General features: G+C 43.9%; 1 protein-coding gene across 1 annotated transcript in view; it reads right to left on the reverse strand.

Annotated features, from left to right (window-relative positions):
* The window catches only part of LOC117351395 (RNA-binding protein 6-like), a 109,309-nt gene that overhangs the window by 14,914 nt on the left and 76,348 nt on the right, over positions 1–18,047 (reverse strand). The window contains exon 8 of the mRNA XM_033926625.1: positions 5,451–5,837. Coding sequence (XP_033782516.1) covers positions 5,451–5,837 — 387 coding nt within the window. The remainder of the gene's footprint in view (positions 1–5,450; positions 5,838–18,047) is intronic.

Below are 18,047 nucleotides of genomic sequence, written 5' to 3' on the forward strand. Positions count from 1 at the left end.
TTTCTCTGCCGATAGTTTGGAGAACCATATCAATTTCCATTTTCTCTTGTTTTTATTTTCCTCACATAAAGGTCAGTAACCATTTTTATTGCTCTTTTCAGCTTAGACCAGGGGTAGGCAATTCCGATCTTCGAGAGCCACAGGCAGGTCAGGTTTTCAGGATACCCACAATGAATATGTATGAGATGGATTTGCATGCACTGCCTCCTTGAGATACAAATCTCTCTCATGCATATTTATTGTGGGTATCTTGAAAACCTGACCTGCCTGTGGCTCTCGAGGACTGGAATTGCCCACCCCTGGCTTAGACCGCTGTTACACCACTTCACTTCTGTCCTCCCATCCTATTAGCTCTTTCTTCAGATACTCCTCCATTTTCCTGAAGTCCACATGTTTGAAATCCAGGACTTTTGAGTTTTGTGTGGCTGCCCTCCGATTTAGTTGTGTTTGGTGATCACTACCACCCAGGTGGGCACCCACACGGACATTAGAAACACTTTTCCCGTTTGGGAGCACCAGATCCAGTAGTGTTCTTTCCCTCACTGGTTCCATCACCATTTCTCTGAGCTGAGCCCCTTGAAGGGTATCCACTATCTCTCTACTTCTTTCTGATTCTGCAGATGGAACTTTCCAATCCATATCCGGCAGGTTTAAATCACCCTAGGTTTTGGCTATTTGCAACAAGATCTTTATCAATTTCCTACGCTTGAGTCAGAGGTCTGTAGACAACGCCCACGTAGATACAAGTGCCCACGTAGATACAAGTTCCAGCTTCTCTTTTCAAAGCTATCCATAGCGCTTCCTCTTCTCCCCGGGCACCCTGCATTTCAGTCACTTGGACATAGAGAGCTACTCCTCCACCTCTTTGACCATCTCCGTCTGTCCTAAAAAGAATATAGCCCGGTATGTCTCTGTGATTGTAACAATATCCAAGCCAGCCTCTAAGATCATGATTTTTGTTGCCTAGACTGCAAGCGTTCGTGGTCATTGCTTTCCAGCTACTTTTCTGTGGCAATTTTAATTTTTCTCTAGTTTTTTGTTTAGTCTCACTTCCTGTTGCCTTGCTAAGAAGTGTATTGCTAATATTGTGTACATTGCTATCTACTACTGTCATATCTTGTCTTTTGCTGGGCGTAGCCACCATAAATGTCCTGCAACGCCTAGAACCATATTGCCTGAATTTCTCAGCAAGGATCCTTTTACCTGAGTCTGGCTTCTCACATTACTCTGTGTCTTCTGGAAATTGCTGGAAACCAAAGGCAGTTTCAAAGGTGCCTGAATGTCTGAGGCTACTCTCCCATTCCTCTGGAAACTCAGGTGTAGGTAGCTTAGCGCACACACATACAGGTCAGATTTTCACACAGCAAAACACAGTAGTGATAATTTTAAACTGCAAACTTTTACTTGCATTCATGGGGAATATATGCACTACTCCTTACCTCCAGTGCATAATAGTCACTCAGGAAAAAGGGTAAGACTAATAAAAACACCCAGGAATAAATGGGTCACAGTAGCTCAGGAAGACTGCGACATGTAACACAGAAACATCCACCTTCACTAATATTACCTCTACAGAATTCCTTCGCTCCACTAGTGCACTGCGATACTCAAGAAAACAGAAGGGAGGTGGGACTGGAACCAATGAAGGGAACTCAAGAGAACAAGCGCACCCTAAGCACAAATAAAAAAGCCAAAAACAGAAAACTATTACTGTTGGGGGATTCCATCATCAGAGGCATTAACCTTGGAAGACAAGGCGAGGAGACCAAAATAGTGAAATGTCTTCCAGGATCCTCAGCTACTAGGAGTTCCAGGCAAATACCGACTATAATTAAGGAAGAAACTAAGGATTTTAACACTGATGTTGTTATCCATCTGGGAACAAATGACCTGGCCAACAACTCCACACTTGCAGCACAGAAAGCTTTTCGGGAGCTTTGTAAAGACTTTAGCTTTTTCTGAAATACTGCCTGCATATGGAAAGGGAGAGCAAACAGTGAAAAACACAGAGGACTTTAATAGATGGCTCAAAGCCTGGTGTCATCAAGAAGGCTTCAGGTACATAGGAGGATGAGGAAATACATGGAAGGACAAGAAGCTATATTGCACTGATGGGCTACATATTACTATAGCAGGAAAAAGAAACCTTGCAGAGAAATTTAGACAATATTTTTCTAGGCATTTAAACTAGAAGGTGGGGGTGGTGTATGTACGAAGGACAATTATAGAGACCACCCCCGGCAAAAGAAAAGATGTGATAGTAGTAAAGGCTGCAACATAAGCAATATCAGCAACTCATTTCTTAGTATTGCAACGGAAAGTGAAACGACACAAAAATCCATATGAAAAAGGAGATTATCGCTGAAAAATAGCTGGAAAGCAATGACCACAAATGCTCGCAGTCTAAGCAACAAAGTTCATGATCTGCAAGCCCTGATATTAGAGGCAGATCTAGATATTGTTGCTATCACAGAGACATGGTTCAGTGAATCACATGGATGGGATGCAAACATACCGGGATATAATCTTTTTAGGAAGGACAGAGATGGTCATAAAGGTGGAGGAGTAGCTCTCTATGTAAAGATCAATATCCAAGCGACCGAAATGCAAGGGACCTGGGGAGAGGAAGAAGCGATATGGACTGCTCTGAAAAGAGAAGATGGAACTTCTATCTACGTGGGTGTAGTCTACAGACCTCCGACTCAATCGCAGCAAATTGATAAGGATCTGATTGTGGATATCCAAAAGTTTGGAAGGAAAGAGGAGGTTCTGCTGTTGGGAGATTTCAACCTACCGGATGCGGACTGGAATGTTCCGTCTGCGGAATCGGAAAGAAGTAGGGAGATTGTGGATGCCTTTCAAGAGGCTCTGCTCAGACAAATGGTGACGGAACCCACAAGGGAAAAAGCGATATTGGATCTGGTCCTCACAAATGGAGAGAGTATCTCTAATGTTCAAGTGGGTGCTCACCTGGGTAGTAGCGATCATCAAACGGTTTGGTTTGATATAACGGCTAAAGTGGAGAGCGGCCGCACGATACTTAAAGTCCTAGATTTCAAACGTACGGACTTTAATGCAATGGGAAAGTACCTGAAGAAAGAGCTGTTAGGATGGGAGGACATAAGAGAAGTGGAAAGACAGTGGTCTAAGCTGAAAGGAGCGATAAAAATGGCTACGGACCTTTATGTGAAGAAAATCAATAAAAACAAGAGAAAAAGGAAGCCGATATGGTTCTCCAACCTAGTGGCTGAGAAAATAAAGGCGAAAGAGTTGGCGTTCATGAAATATAAAAAAAACCCAAGAAGAGGAGAGCAGAAAGGACTACAGGGTGAAACTGAAAGAAGCCAAGAGAGAGATACGTTTGGCGAAGGCACAGGCGGAAGAACAAATGGCTAAAAATGTAAAAAAGGGAGATAAAAATTTTTTCAGATATATTAGTGAAAGGAGGAAGATAAAAAATGGAATTGCTAGGCTAAAAGATGCTGAGAACAAATATGTGGAGAGTGATGAGGAGAAAGCAAATGTGCTAAACAAATACTTCTGTTCTGTGTTCACAGAAGAAAATCCTGGAGAAGGACCGAGATTGTCTGGCAAAGTTACACGAGAAAATGGAGTAGATTCTGCGCCGTTCACGGAGGAGGGTGTTTATGAGCAACTTGAAAAACTGAAGGTGGACAAAGCGATGGGACCAGACGGGATCCATCCCAGGATACTAAGGGAGCTCAGAGAGGTTCTGGCGAGTCCTATTAAAGACTTGTTCAACAAATCTCTGGAGACGGGAGTGATTCTTGGGGATTGGAGGAGAGCGGATGTGGTCCCTATTCATAAAAGTGGTCACAGGGATGAAGCAGGAAACTACAGGCCGGTGAGCCTCACTTCAGTTGTTGGAAAAATAATGGAAGTGTTGCTGAAAGAAAGGATAGTGTATTTCCTTGAATCTAATGGGTTACAGGATCCGAGGCAACATGGCTTTACAAAAGGTAAATCGTGCCAAACGAACCTGATTGAATTTTTTGATTGGGTGACCAGAGAGCTGGATCGAGGACATATGCTAGATGTAATTTACTTGGATTTCAGCAAAGCCTTTGATACAGTTCCTCATAGGAGGCTGTTGAACAAACTTGAAGGGCTGAAGTTAGGACCCAAAGTGGTGAACTGGGTCAGAAACTGGCTGTCGGACAGACGCCAGAGGGTGGTGGTTAATGGAAGTCGCTCGAAGGAAGGAAAGGTGACTAGTGGAGTCCCTCAGGGTTCGGTGCTGGGGCCAATCCTGTTCAATATGTATGTAAGTGACATTGCTGAAGGGTTAGAAGGAAAAGTGTGCCTTTTTGCAGATGATACCAAGATTTGTAACAGAGTAGACACCGAAGAGGGAGTGGAAAATATGAAAAAGGATCTGCAAAAGTTAGAGGAATGGTCTAATGCCTGGCAACTAAAATTCAATGCAAAGAAATGCAGAGTAATGCATTTGGGGATTAATAATAGGAAGGAACCGTATATGCTGGGAGGAGAGAAGCTGATATGCACGGACGGGGAGAGGGACCTTGGGGTGATAGTGTCCGAAGATCTAAAGGCGAAAAAACAGTGTGACAAGGCAGTGGCTGCTGCCAGAAGGATTCTGGGCTGTATAAAGAGAGGCGTAGTCAGTAGAAGGAAGAAGGTGTTGATGCCCCTGTACAGGTCATTGGTGAGGCCCCACTTGGAGTATTGTGTTCAGTTTTGGAGACCGTATCTGGCGAAAGACGTAAGAAGACTTGAGGCGGTCCAGAGGAGGGCGACGAAAATGATAGGAGGCTTGCGCCAGAAGACGTATGAGGAGAGACTGGAAGCCCTGAATATGTACACCCTAGAGGAAAGGAGCGACAGGGGAGATATGATTCAGACGTTCAAATACTTAAAGGGTATTAACGTAGAACAAAATCTTTTCCAGAGAAAGGAAAATGGTAAAACCAGAGGACATAATTTGAGGTTGAGGGGTGGTAGATTCAGGGGCAATGTTAGGAAATTCTACTTTACGGAGAGGGTGGTGGATGCCTGGAATGCGCTCCCGAGAGAGGTGGTGGAGAGTAAAACTGTGACTGAGTTCAAAGAAGCGTGGGATGAACACAGAAGATTTAGAATCAGAAAATAATATTAAAGATTGAACTAGGCCAGTTACTGGGCAGACTTGTACGGTCTGCGTCTGTGTATGGCCGTTTGGAGGAGGATGGGCAGGGGAGGGCTTCAATGGCTGGGAGGGTGTAGATGGGCTGGAGTAAGTCTTAACAGTGATTTCGGCAGTTGGAACCCAAGCACAGTACCGGGTAAAGCTTTGGATTCTCGCCCAGAAATAGCTAAGAAGAAAAAAAAAAAAAAATTTAAATTGAATCAGGTTGGGCAGACTGGATGGACCATTCGGGTCTTTATCTGCCGTCATCTACTATGTTACTATGTTTGTGGATTTTACTCACTTTTGCTCTCAGAATCCGTTTGGTTGTCTCGCTCTGCCCCACAAATCTGTTCACTTCTACTTTCAAGTTCTTTGTGCATGTCCTCTCCATGTTGATGTTTCTTCTCTATCTCCTTCTTTGAACGATTCTGCCCTTCCCTACGATGAAGCCCTTTGTCTGTGCACTTCCTAGGTGCTTTGGGAGGCTGTTGTTTCTCTAAGTCTTCTCTTTTCTTCTGTTCAGGATCTGCAGGACTCTCAGCTGGGTGTGGCAGCTCCTGTAAGGATCTTGATGGTGTTGTAGGAGGTGACCCACTATCTTTTTCTTTCTGAGTCACAGGAGATGATGATAAGGCTGCCAGATCCAACGGTTCCTTTTGTGTTCTCCCATCAGATTTTTCCTCCAATTCTGGAGAAGAAACACAACAGAATAAAATGAATTAATGAACAGAGTAAATAAAATCTTATCTTTGCTATGTAAACTCTTGAACTGTACCAGCAATGACTAAACTGAGTCCTTGATGTCTACTATACTGGAGGGGGAGAAAGAACTTGATATCTGTTCTGAAGCATGTGTACAAGATAAAATGGCTTTAGCATATGTCTCTTGCACTATGCAAAAAAAAAAAAAAAAAAAAGTAAAGCATAATAAAACTCAAAGCTGAGGGAATATGCAAATAAAGAAGGCAGACAAGGTATTTAAGCCTAAAAAATTCAAGGTTTGACATGCAAACTAGAAGAAATGTCATAAGGTGGAATAAGGAAGTTTATTGGCCTAATTAAAGTATAGAGAATGAGGCCTAATAAACTGAGCCAGAAAAAACTGGGAGGGCTGCAAAATTCTAGATACTTACCAGCTGAGGAAAAAAAGTCCTCTTCGCAAAAGTTCTCTCACTTTCTGGGCTGGAAAGTACACATTCCTGCTTGCTAGGCTGGGAAATCTGAGCTCAGTGGGGGAAAAAGAAGCCAAATGGAAGAAAAACCAGAAATGGAATACTAGTTATCCAAATTAGGAATCACTGGACATATCCTAAAATGGTTTTAGGGATTCCTCATGAACAAAGTTCTGAAAGATGAAAACTCCTACCTCACCCTCTACTGAATAACATCTTCACGATCACTCTCAATTCAATTAAACTAGACCCTGAACAATGGCTATTCTCTTATACCTTTAGACTGAATCCAACCAATCTCACTACCAAGCCCTAATTAAAGTACAAGAATGGGCCAAGAAAACCCAAACTACTATGGTTTGGACTAAAGGCACAACTGATCCCTCCCCTCTATCACCCTGACAAATGGAGTCAACCTCAATATTGAGAAAACCACAAAAGTCCTGGGAGTCACCTTAGATTATTCATCGATATTTGAAACCCACACCCAAAATATCGTTCAAATGTCATAAGCCTATTTCTTTCACTAACACTACAGGATACTCAGCCAATCAATACTAAACTACAGCAATGCACTTCTCTCAGGACTATCAAAGAAACAAGACTCTTATTCTACAAATTGAGATTCAAACACGTTATACCTCTATTGACAGAACTACGCTGGCACCCAGTTGACAAGTGAATTGAATTCAAGAGTCCTCTGATAGCTTCCCCAAATATACAGAACTACTAGGCAGACCGATAACTGCCTGATCTTATCCTTTCATTCTCTTAAAGGGATAAAGTACAAAAAATAACATTAATTGCCAAGTTACAAAAACGTGGAACTTGTCACCAGTAGAGATATACGCAATGCTCTGTTCCTTACAATAATCCTGGCTAAGAGTCTAGCCCAGTGATCTCAAACTCAAACCCTTTGCAGGGCCATATTTTGAATCTGTAGGTACTTGGAGGGCCTCAGAAAAACACAAATGTCTTATTAAAGAAATGACAATTTTGCATGAGGTAAAACTTTTTAGAGTTTATAAATCTTTCCTTTTGGCTGTCTTTTTTTTTAATTTTAAAGATTTGCATTGTTGTTTAAATAAAATATACAAAACAGCATGAAGTGAATATCACCACTATAATGTACAAAATGCAACAAGAAGATAGCAAAGTATTTACCAACATTAAATGAAAAATCACATCATCATAGCAAAGAACTATAAACCAGATATCTATTCACCAATTGTATCTCATCCCCCATAGCACGAAAACATGACCCCAACTGGAGATAACCCCCTGTTGTTTTTTCAGGAAGTCATCTCAACAAATCAAAACAATAACTTCCCTCACCCCCCCCCCCAGCAGTAAACTTAGGTTAAAGAATCCACTTTGTCCATAATCAGAGACCAAGTCCGGGTAGAAGAAAGATAATATCCATGTCGTTTTGCAATAGATAACTCCATTGCACCCAAAGTTTGACGTTTCAAGGACAAATCCAATAGGCTAGGTGGTTCCGAGCGTTTCCAATGGCTGGCTATTAAGCACTTGGCTGCTGCCAAACCCCACCGGCGAAGTTTAGTTTGTCCTTTTGGCTAAGTCTTAATAATAATATTATCATTTATTGCTAAAGAGACATATGATCAAGAAACTGTTTTACTTTACTTTTGTGATTATGATAAACATACCGAGGGCCTCAAAATAGTACCTGATGGGCCGCGACTTTGAGACCATTGGTCTAGCCAAATCCTGCTATGAATTATATGCTCATGACTATGATGTGGATACCCAAACATAACAACCCTCCACTCCAGAAATAAATTAAGAGCACACCTAATTCCCACAATATACACATGAATAACAGTTACACTTCGCCCTCCCTATTCGCGGTTTCGATGTTCGCAGGTTTTTTCCCCAGGCCCCCCCCTCCGAGAATGGCTCGTTGGCAGCCCGCATTATAAAAAACGGCCCCAGGACTTGGATCGGGGCGAGGGGGAGGCGATCGGAGGAGGTGAGTAGCCACCCCAGAAGCATGGACCTTACCTGGTGGTCTAGCAGTGACGTGGGCAGGAAAATCAATAAAGAATTATTTAATAAAAAAAAATGCTTTCCATCTAACTTGCCAGTGCTTGTGTTTCTTCTTATTTTCTTCATTCTGATCCTTTTTCCATTCTTTAAAGGATGTTTTCTTGGCTCTAAAAGCCTCTTTCACTTCACCTTTTAACCACGCCGACTCTCATTTCTTTTTTTTCCACCTTTGCTGATATGTGGAATACATCTTGTCTGGGCTTCCACAAAGGTATTTTTAAATAACATCCACACCTGGTTTACAGTCCTAACCTTTGCAACTGATCCTTTTAGCTTCTTTTTAACCATTTTCCTCATTTTATCATAGTCACCTTTCCAAAAATTAAACGCCCCTACAGTAGATTTCTTTTGCAATGTTATTCCCGGAATCAGCTCAAATTTGATCACGTTATTTATTTTATTTCATTTCTTCCATTTGTGCGTCGCACATACCTATACAAGCTCTATATTACAGAGGAAGGGGTTAGAAGAGGGTAGGGAGAACTATGGAGGGCAGGAGTGGAGAGGAGAGAAGCATTTACAATATTTCATAGAAATTGCTAACTTTACAGATAGGGGCACCACCAATGTAAATGATATCTAAATGAATTAAAGTAATAAGTAAAAAGGAATAGAAGGGAGGAACCGTTAAACAATAGAATTCAGGAAATTCAAATAATAAAATAAAAGCAATAGGGGTAAAAACAATGGAATAAAATTTAAAATAATTCATAAACTGGGGAAAAAAATCAAATAAGTCTGACAGAAGTCCAATTATGATCACTGTTTCCCAGTGGACCCAAAACAGTTAACTTCTGTACTATGCCTTGCATTCCACTAAGGACCAAATCAAAATAGCTCCCCCTCTTGTCGGTTCCCGGACCAGTCATTTATGACATCTAGGAATTTTACCTCCCTAGCACTCCCTGATGTAATATTTAACCAGTCAATGTTGGGGCAATTGAAATCACCCATTATTATAGTGTTGCACATTTCTCCAGTTTTCCTAATCTCTGAAAACATTTCTTCATCTTTCTGCTCATTTTGTCCCGGGGCACGGTAGTATAACCCAACTTTTATATTCCTTCCCTTCACGCATGGAATTTCTATCCATAAGGATTCCACACTGCTATCTATGTCATACAGAATGTTTATTTGATTTGATTCAATTCCCTCTTTAACATATAGCACAACTTCTCCCCCCCTCCTCCCCCCCACTTCCAATTTGATCTACTTTATCCTTGCGATATAATTTGTACCCAGGTAACACAGTGTCCCATTGATTGTCCTCCTTCGACCAGGTCTCTGAGATGCCTATTATATCTATCTCATCATTCAGTGCTATATACTATAACTTTCCTATTTTATTTTTTAGGCTTCTAACATTTGTATAGAGACACTTCAAATTGTGTATTTTCCTTGCAACTACAGTCTGCTGAGAAGACAGGGAAAATTTGAGTCTTTTACTCTGCCTTCCTCCTGGCTTTCTATCACCATTATTGGAACCTCTCTACCGGGACTCCCTAAATATCCTGTTTCAATAATATCCTCCAAGGATACCTCACACCGAACCATCCGCTCCCGGGCGACTGTCAGCTTTCCCCCACATCTTAGTTTAAAAGCTGCTCTATCTCCTTTTTAAATGTTAGCGCCAGCAGCCTGGTTCCATCTCAGTTAAGGTGGAGTCCATCCTTTCAGAACAAGCTCCCCCTTTCCCAGAAGGTTGCCCAGTTCCTAACAAATCTAAATCCCTCATCCTTGCACCATTTGCTCAACCACGCATTGAGACTTCGGAGCTCTACCTGCCTCTTGGGTCCTGTGCGTGGAACTGGGAGCATTTCTGAAAATGCAACCCTGGAAGATCTGGATCTCAGCTTTCCACCTAAGAGCCTAAATTTAGCTTCCAGAACTTCCCTCCCACATTTCCTATTGGTACCTACATGTACCAAGACACCTGGCTCCTTACCAGCACTATCTAAAATCCTATCTATGTGACACGTGAGACCTTTGCACCACGCAGGCAAGTGACCAGGCAATCCTCACACCCACCAGCCACCCAGCTATCTACATGTCTAATGATCGAATCACCAACTACAACTGCTGTCCTAACCCTTCCCTCCTGGGGAGAAGCACAACATCCTTGGTGCGAGAGGATATTGCATCCCGTAGTGGACAAGTTAGAACCGCAAGGCACAAGCGGAATAGAAATCACTAATGTAATGTAATAACTACAGGATTATTTCCTACTTCATCAGAGTGATGCGCTCCTTCTAGGAGACCTCTGTCCTCCACAGCAGATTAGGGGCTACCAGAGTGGAGATGAGACTTCTCTACAACATCCCTGTAGGTCACCTCTATATAAGAACATAACATAAGCAGTGCCTCCGCCGGGTCAGACCATAGGTCCATCCTGCCCAGCAGTCCGCTCCCGCGGCGGCCCAAACAGGTCACGACCTGTCTGAATCACTAGAAGGGGCCCCCTTGCCACCTTGGTTTCCCATTGAGTCCTATCTTCCCATCGAAGTCCTAACCCTCCGGTTTTGCACATGCACGACCTGGTTGGGTTTCTATACTTATTTCCTGGTTAGCTTTCTATACCTTTGTTACATCCCAGCACCTCTCTCAGTATCCCACGATCCCTTTATCCCTCAGGAATCCGTCCAATCCCTGTTTGAATCCCTGTACCGTACTCTGCCTAATCACTTCCTCCGGTAGCGCATTCCAGGTGTCCACGACCCTTTGGGTGAAAAAAAACTTCCTTGCATTTGTTTTGAACCTATCTCCCTTCAGTTTCTCCGAATGCCCCCTCGTACCTGTTTTCCCTTTCAGCCTGAAGAATCTGTCCCTATCCACCCTCTCTATGCCCCTCATGATCCTGAAGGTCTCTATCATATCTCCCCTGAGCCTCCTTTTTTCCAGAGAGAAGAGCCCCAGCCTATCCAACCTCTCGGCATATGGGCAGTGTTCCAGCCCTCTTACCAGTTTCGTTGCTCTTCTTTGGACTCTCTCAAGTACTGCCATGTCCTTCTTGAGGTACGGCGACCAATATTGAACGCAGTATTCCAGATGTGGACGCACCATCGCTCGATACAATGGCATGATGACTTCCCGCGTCCTGGTTGTTATGCCCCTCTTTATGATGCCCAGCATCCTGTTGGCTTTTTTCGAGGCTGCTGCGCACTGCGCAGATGGCTTCATTGATGCATCCACCAGCACACCCAAGTCTCTCTCTAGACTGCTGTCTCCCAGCAATCTCCCCCCCAATTTGTAGTTGAACAACGGGTTCTTTTTCCCTATATGCATGACCTTGCATTTTTCCACGTTAAAGCGCATTTGCCATTTGTTTGCCTAGTCTTCCAGCTTGTCCAGGTCCCTTTGCAGGTCCTCACACTCCTCCCTGGATCTAACTCTGCCGCACAGTTTGGTGTCGTCTGCAAATTTTATAACCTCGCACTTTGCCTCCTTTTCCAGGTCATTGATAAATATGTTGAAGAGTAACGGCCCCAGCACCGATCCCTGTGGCACACCGCTCGTGACTCCCCGCCAGTCAGAGTATTGTCCCTTTACTCCGACCCTCTGCAGTCTACCCGACAACCAGTGCTCGATCCATCTGTGCACATCCCCTCCCACCCCGTGGTTCCACAGCTTCTGTCTCCCTTAGCTCCCTTAGCTCCTCCAAGTCTGCTACTCTAGCCTTAAGGGAACGAACTCGTTCACTTGAGAGATAGGAGCTCTTTGCAGCGAGCACACACATATAACTTCTTGCCAACTGGGAGAAAATCATACATGCGACACTCAATGCAAAAGACTGGTTAGAAACCCTCTTGCTGCATCTTATTATTGAGCTGATTAATTAATTAACCTTATTAATCTACTAGGAATATATTAGACTAGTATAGAGAGCCTTGCTTTATTGTTTCTTAGATAGTCTTAGGGTTATATTGAATGTTTATTTACTGTTTGATTCTTTACAAGTAATGAAATATGAAGAGCTCTCCTGTTGTCCTATTTAGAATAACTGACAATAAATTAAGACTATAAGTATAGAAATGAGCTAGGGGTGGGTAGGAGAGGGGAAGATGAGAGGGAGGGAATGGAGACTAAGCCAGACCCTGCTCTGCCTGCCAGAAACTCTCTCTAGCAGCAGGATGAAGCTTACAAAACTGTAGAACTATAAAAGGCTATTATCCTATGGAGACTAGCTAAGTAAAGTTTGCACTTTTAAGATCGTTTCTGTCTATAGAAGGGAACCTACAATTGAGCTTTTCTCTCCAAACCTATCAAAGCAAAATAATGTATACTTACCCAAAGATATGTCTTGTCCTCTCAGAAAGAGAATGTCCTCTTCCCTCTTCTCAGAAAGAGACACTAAGCCAAGCAGTCCGGGGTCCCCCAAGGAACTGAAAAATAGGCCAAAGTGGAATTGGCATCTCCAAGAAACATCACAGAACCATTTGCCCAATGAAGAAATGACTTGAAACTATGTGCCAGGCTCCAAAGAGAGAGACCTGCCTCACTCTATGTAAAGAACTGAACCGCTAGGACAAGCCTACCAAAGTTCAGTGTGGAACAAACTGAACCTGAGCTGCCAGAGATGACAAGGAAGCGCACTCCATGATGCACAGGACAAGCAGCGTCCAAAGCCTACCCAGACATCATGGAAAAAGCTGTGCACACTCCCCTAGGGATGGAATGAAGAATGTGCATCTGAGAGATGGGGCTGTGCCCAATAGCCAAACAAGGGGTTGCGCTTGATGCTGGAAATGGAACTGTACATGGCAGCTCAAAACAAGGTTATGCTCGACAGCCAGAGACCGAGCTGTGCTCTACAATGGAGCCATGCCCTATAGTCAAATAGATCCACAATGTACTTCCAGTGATGAAGCCACACTCCATATTCAGAGATGGAGCCATACCAAACAGAAAGGTGAAGCTGCACCAGTCAAGAGGAGCAGCATTCTAAATCTAGAGATGGAGCTATGCTGAACATCCAGGAACTGCACCCAAAATACAGAAAGGATTAATGCTGAACAGCAAGGAGGAGACACTCCCTACTTCCAGAGGTGGATCCATGTGGAATAGCTCTATGCACCTAGAGCTAGAGATATACTGAACAGCCAGGTGAAGCCATGCTCTGCATCTAGAGACAGAGCTATGCAATACTGCTAGGTAGAGTTCTGCTCTACATTCAGAAATGGAGCTATGCCGAATGGACAGGTTGCACCATAGTCAAGCTGTACTGCCAGGTGCAGCCACATTCCACAGCCAGAGAAGAGATCAACTTGGACTGCCAAGTGAAGCTGCACTTCACAGCTATAAGATGGGGTCAGCCTGGACTGTCAAGTGGCACCAAGCCCCACAGCCAGAGATGGGGTCAGCATGGACTGCCAAGTGGAGTTGTGCCCAACAGCCCAAAATGGAGCCTTGCAGTGCATCCTTGAGAAGTTGAGTTCTATATCCAAAGATGGAGGCCTGCAACACAGTCAAGACGGAATCACAATCCACTTCTTCAGGTATATTAGTGATAGGAAAAAGAACACCAGCGGAATAGTACGCCTTAGAACACCGTATGGGAATTTTGTAGAAGCAGACTCCGACAAAGCCAAACTACTGAATGAATACTTCTGCTCAGTCTTTACCTGCGACACGGACCTCAGCTGGAAGCAAAACCAAACGCAGAAGACCCATTTCAGAATTTTGAGTTCACACCAGCTGACATTTACAGCGAACTGGCAAGACTCATGGTGAGCAAAGCCATGGGACCAGACAAATTGCACCCAAGAGTGCTCAGAGAGCTGTGTGGTGTCCTGGCGGAACCACTAGCCATGCTCTTCAATCTCTCCCTACGTACAGTGAGAGTCCCCCTGGACTGGAAAACAGCTAACGTCGTTCCTCTGCACAAAAAGGGTTGCAGAGCAGAGGCTGCAAATTTCAGACCGGTAAGTCTCACATCGATAGTGTGTAAACTCATGGAAACACTACTTAAACGTAAGTTAGACATGATCTTGGAGGAGGGGAATCTGAGGGATCCCAATCAACATGGATTCACTAGGGGTAGGTCATGCCAATCCAATCTCATCGGCTTCTTTGATTGGGTAACAAGGAAGTTGGACTCTGGGGAGTCTCTGGACATAGTGTACTTGGATTTTAGTAAAGCTTTTGACAGTGTCCCACACCGCAGGCTTCTAAACAAGATGAAATCAATGGGGTTAGGTGAGACACTAACTACATGGGTCAATGATTGGCTGAGTGGTAGACTTCAGAGGGTGGTGGTCAACGGCACCTTCTCCGAAACATCGGAAGTGACCAGCGGAGTGCCACAGGGCTCAGTCCTGGGTCCTCTGCTTTTTAACATATTCATAAGGGACTTGACACGAGGGCTTCAGGGTAAAGTAACATTATTCGCCGATGACGCCAAAATATGCAATACAGTAAGGGAAAGTAATTTGCAGGATTGTATGACGAAGGACCTGCTTGCGTTGGAGAGCTGGTCCTCGACATGGCAGCTGGGCTTCAACGCTAAGAAATGTAAGGTCATGCACCTTGGTAGCAGAAATCCGTGCAAAACTTACACCTTAAATGGAGAAAATTAGCTAGGACGACAGTAGAACGAGACTTGGGAGTGATCATCAGTGCAGACATGAAGGCTGCAAAACAGGTAGAGAAAGCATCATCCAAGGCAAGACAAATGATGGGATGTATCAATAGAAGTTTCGTCAGCAGGAAGCCTGAGGTCATAATGCCACTGTACAGAACCATGGTGAGACCTCATCTGGAGTACTGTGGGCAGTTCTGGAGGCCACATTACCGCAAAGATGTGCTTAGAGTCGAGTCGGTTCAGCGGATGGCCACTAGGAATATCTCGGGGCTTAAGGGCCTCTCGTATGAAGAGAGACTGAACAAATTGCAGCTCTACACTCTGGAGGAACACAGGGAGAGAGGGGACATGATTGAGACGTTTAAATACATCACAGGTCGTGTCGAGGTGGAAGATGACATCTTCCTACTCAAGGGACCCTCGGCCACAAGAGGGCATCCGCTCAAACTCAGAGGAGGGAAATTTAAGGGTGACACCAGGAAGTATTTCTTCACGGAAAGAGTGGTGGGTCACTGAAACGAGCTTCCAGAGCAGGTGGCCAAGGCCATCAGCGTGCTTGACTTTAAGAACAAATGGGACATCTATGTAGGATCCCTACAGAGGCCTAGTAAGGCACTCAGACTTGATGGGATGGGTCAGTAGAGTGGGCAGACTTGGTAGGCTGTAGCCCTTTTCTGCCGTCATCTTTTTATGTTTCTATGAGATGGAGACAATGCGATGATGCTGAATTACACTACCAGAAGATGCAACCTACATCCAAGGGCAGAACCATGCTGTACAGTGCGCTTGCTCCACAGCTAGCAATGGAGCCAATGTTCAAAGAGCACCCGCTCTATAGCCAGAAATGGAAAAACGCTCTCTACATCCACAGGAGTGAAGCTTGAGAGCCAAATATGTTACTCTATATCCAGAGATTAAACTATGCTCGAGAATCAGAGATGCAGAGTGCCATATGCAAAGATGAGACCATGTCTGAGGCTCAAAGAAGGAGTGCCCAACTTCCAGAGATGAAGTCATGACCAAGCCCCGCACGAAAGCTCACTCTATATCCAATAACAGAGCTACCCAAGAGAATGAAGAGAAAGTCATGTCTCACCCCTAGAAGAACAGCCAGTTCTACGAGACAGAAACAGCAGAGCATCCTACAGGCCAAAATGGGATACTGCTCAATCCCCAAAGACAAAATTGCACTCCACAGCTAGGTAGAGAACAGCATTTCCCCAACCCATGATGGAGCCGTTCCCATCATCCAGAAATGGAATTGCCTACAATCGCCATAAGGGGATGGTGGGCTCCCCCCACCTCCAGAAGGGAATCATCACCTAAGAACATAGTCGATTCTCCCAAAGGACAAATGGAGAAGACTGAGGGTGCAGGAGCCACAGAGCAATGCCATGCACCCCCAGAGGAAGAATATGAGACATGTGAACAAAAAAGAACTTATGCACTAAACTCTAGAGCAAACTTTGGAAAGCCGTGGTGGTTGCGGCTCAAAGCATCCGAAATTGCGTGGACGTCGACGCCATGTCATGCACATGTGATGTCATCACGTTGATGTCTGCGCATGCACGAAGGCCCTCCAGATGGGGGTGCTGGAAGGAAAGAGACTGAAAGAGCCCGCTTCTAGGCCCCTTCACTTACCTCTCGATCTAAGAGAGAATGACTATGCCACGCATTATGTGCCTTAGAATAATGCTGATATTTTATTTCTACAGGATTATACTCTTAGCAAGTAAACAGCATATTAAGTAATCATAAAAAAAGGTTCTCAGCATAAAATCAAATTAGCACATAGGAGAGAAATTTACGACATGACAGTGCCGGCATCTAGCAGTGTAAAGAATGTCCCTGAGAGTCCAACCTGCATTCTCCACATTCTTACTTTTCATGACCTCACTAGAGGATCACCTGATTTCTTTATCCCAAACCCGGCGCATAATTCAGAATGCAGCAGTCAGATTGATTTTCAACTTAAAGAAGTATGATCATGTCACTGACTTCCAGTTGAGGCACGGGTTAAATTTAATCTCGGCTGTATTCCCGAGTATCTTATAGAATCTTTTATCATTACAAACTCTAAACATTCTAGAAAATCTCACTCATTATTTTCATTCCCTTCTGTAAAGGGATGTCAATATAAGAAATTTCAGGCAGCCTCATGGACTAGGAATTTAACTCATATATTCACATTCCCAATTTCGTATCAGCAATTCCAACGTGCCTTAAAGACGTATCTTTTTAGGGAATCTTTCGGAAGTTAGATATCGGATGTTTATTCATTTGTATTACTAGTCTTTGTGAACTGCATAGAACTTAATGAGTTTTATGTTATGTTATGTTCTTCCTCTACCTCTTCTTCGTTCAAGCGCAGCTGAAAGCCGTCTGTCTACTCTTTTGGGGCTGAGAGCCAAGGACATGTTGCCTATGTCCAGTCCTGTAAAGTTTTGTTTTCCTTGTAAATAATAGTTTCTTGAGAAATGCTCAGCCATTTTGTAGACTTACAGTAAGTTTGAGTCTGCACCATTTTGTATGTCTCCAGCAACACAGACAGGTCAGTGTCATTCTGTTCAAGGCGGGAAGAGGCACTGGTGCCAGCTGACTGCCTACAGGATGTGCTGACGCCTCTGGCACACCTGGAATCTCGGGCGGCACACAGTTTGTGATACACTGCTCTACAGTCTGGTTGCATGTTACAATATGATTCAAGAAAAAAGCTTTGGTGTCTGTGTCAGGAGACAGGATACAGCAAGCAAAGTTAACCTCCAACGTAAAGGCTAAGAAAGCTGTAAACCGAGGAAGGTGGCATAAAAGCTAGACAAATGCATAACAGCACCGTCTTGGGCCACAGGACGCTACCAACATGGCGTGAGGAAACTTGAGGCTGATTATTCAAAGGGCTGGACTTGCAAACTGACAGCTAAAATTCAGACAATAGATACCCACATAAAACATACAACGGATTCTTGCAGAGATAATATGAACCAGTGCTACTTCTTAGCGACACACGGGTCAGGAAGGGAGCACACATGCCAAGCAACTGCGCACACCTTTTGTTTTCCAATGAAAATAGGCTACGCTG

Source organism: Geotrypetes seraphini, chromosome 17, assembly GCF_902459505.1.
Source record: "Geotrypetes seraphini chromosome 17, aGeoSer1.1, whole genome shotgun sequence".
Taxonomy (NCBI): Eukaryota; Metazoa; Chordata; class Amphibia; order Gymnophiona; family Dermophiidae; genus Geotrypetes; species Geotrypetes seraphini.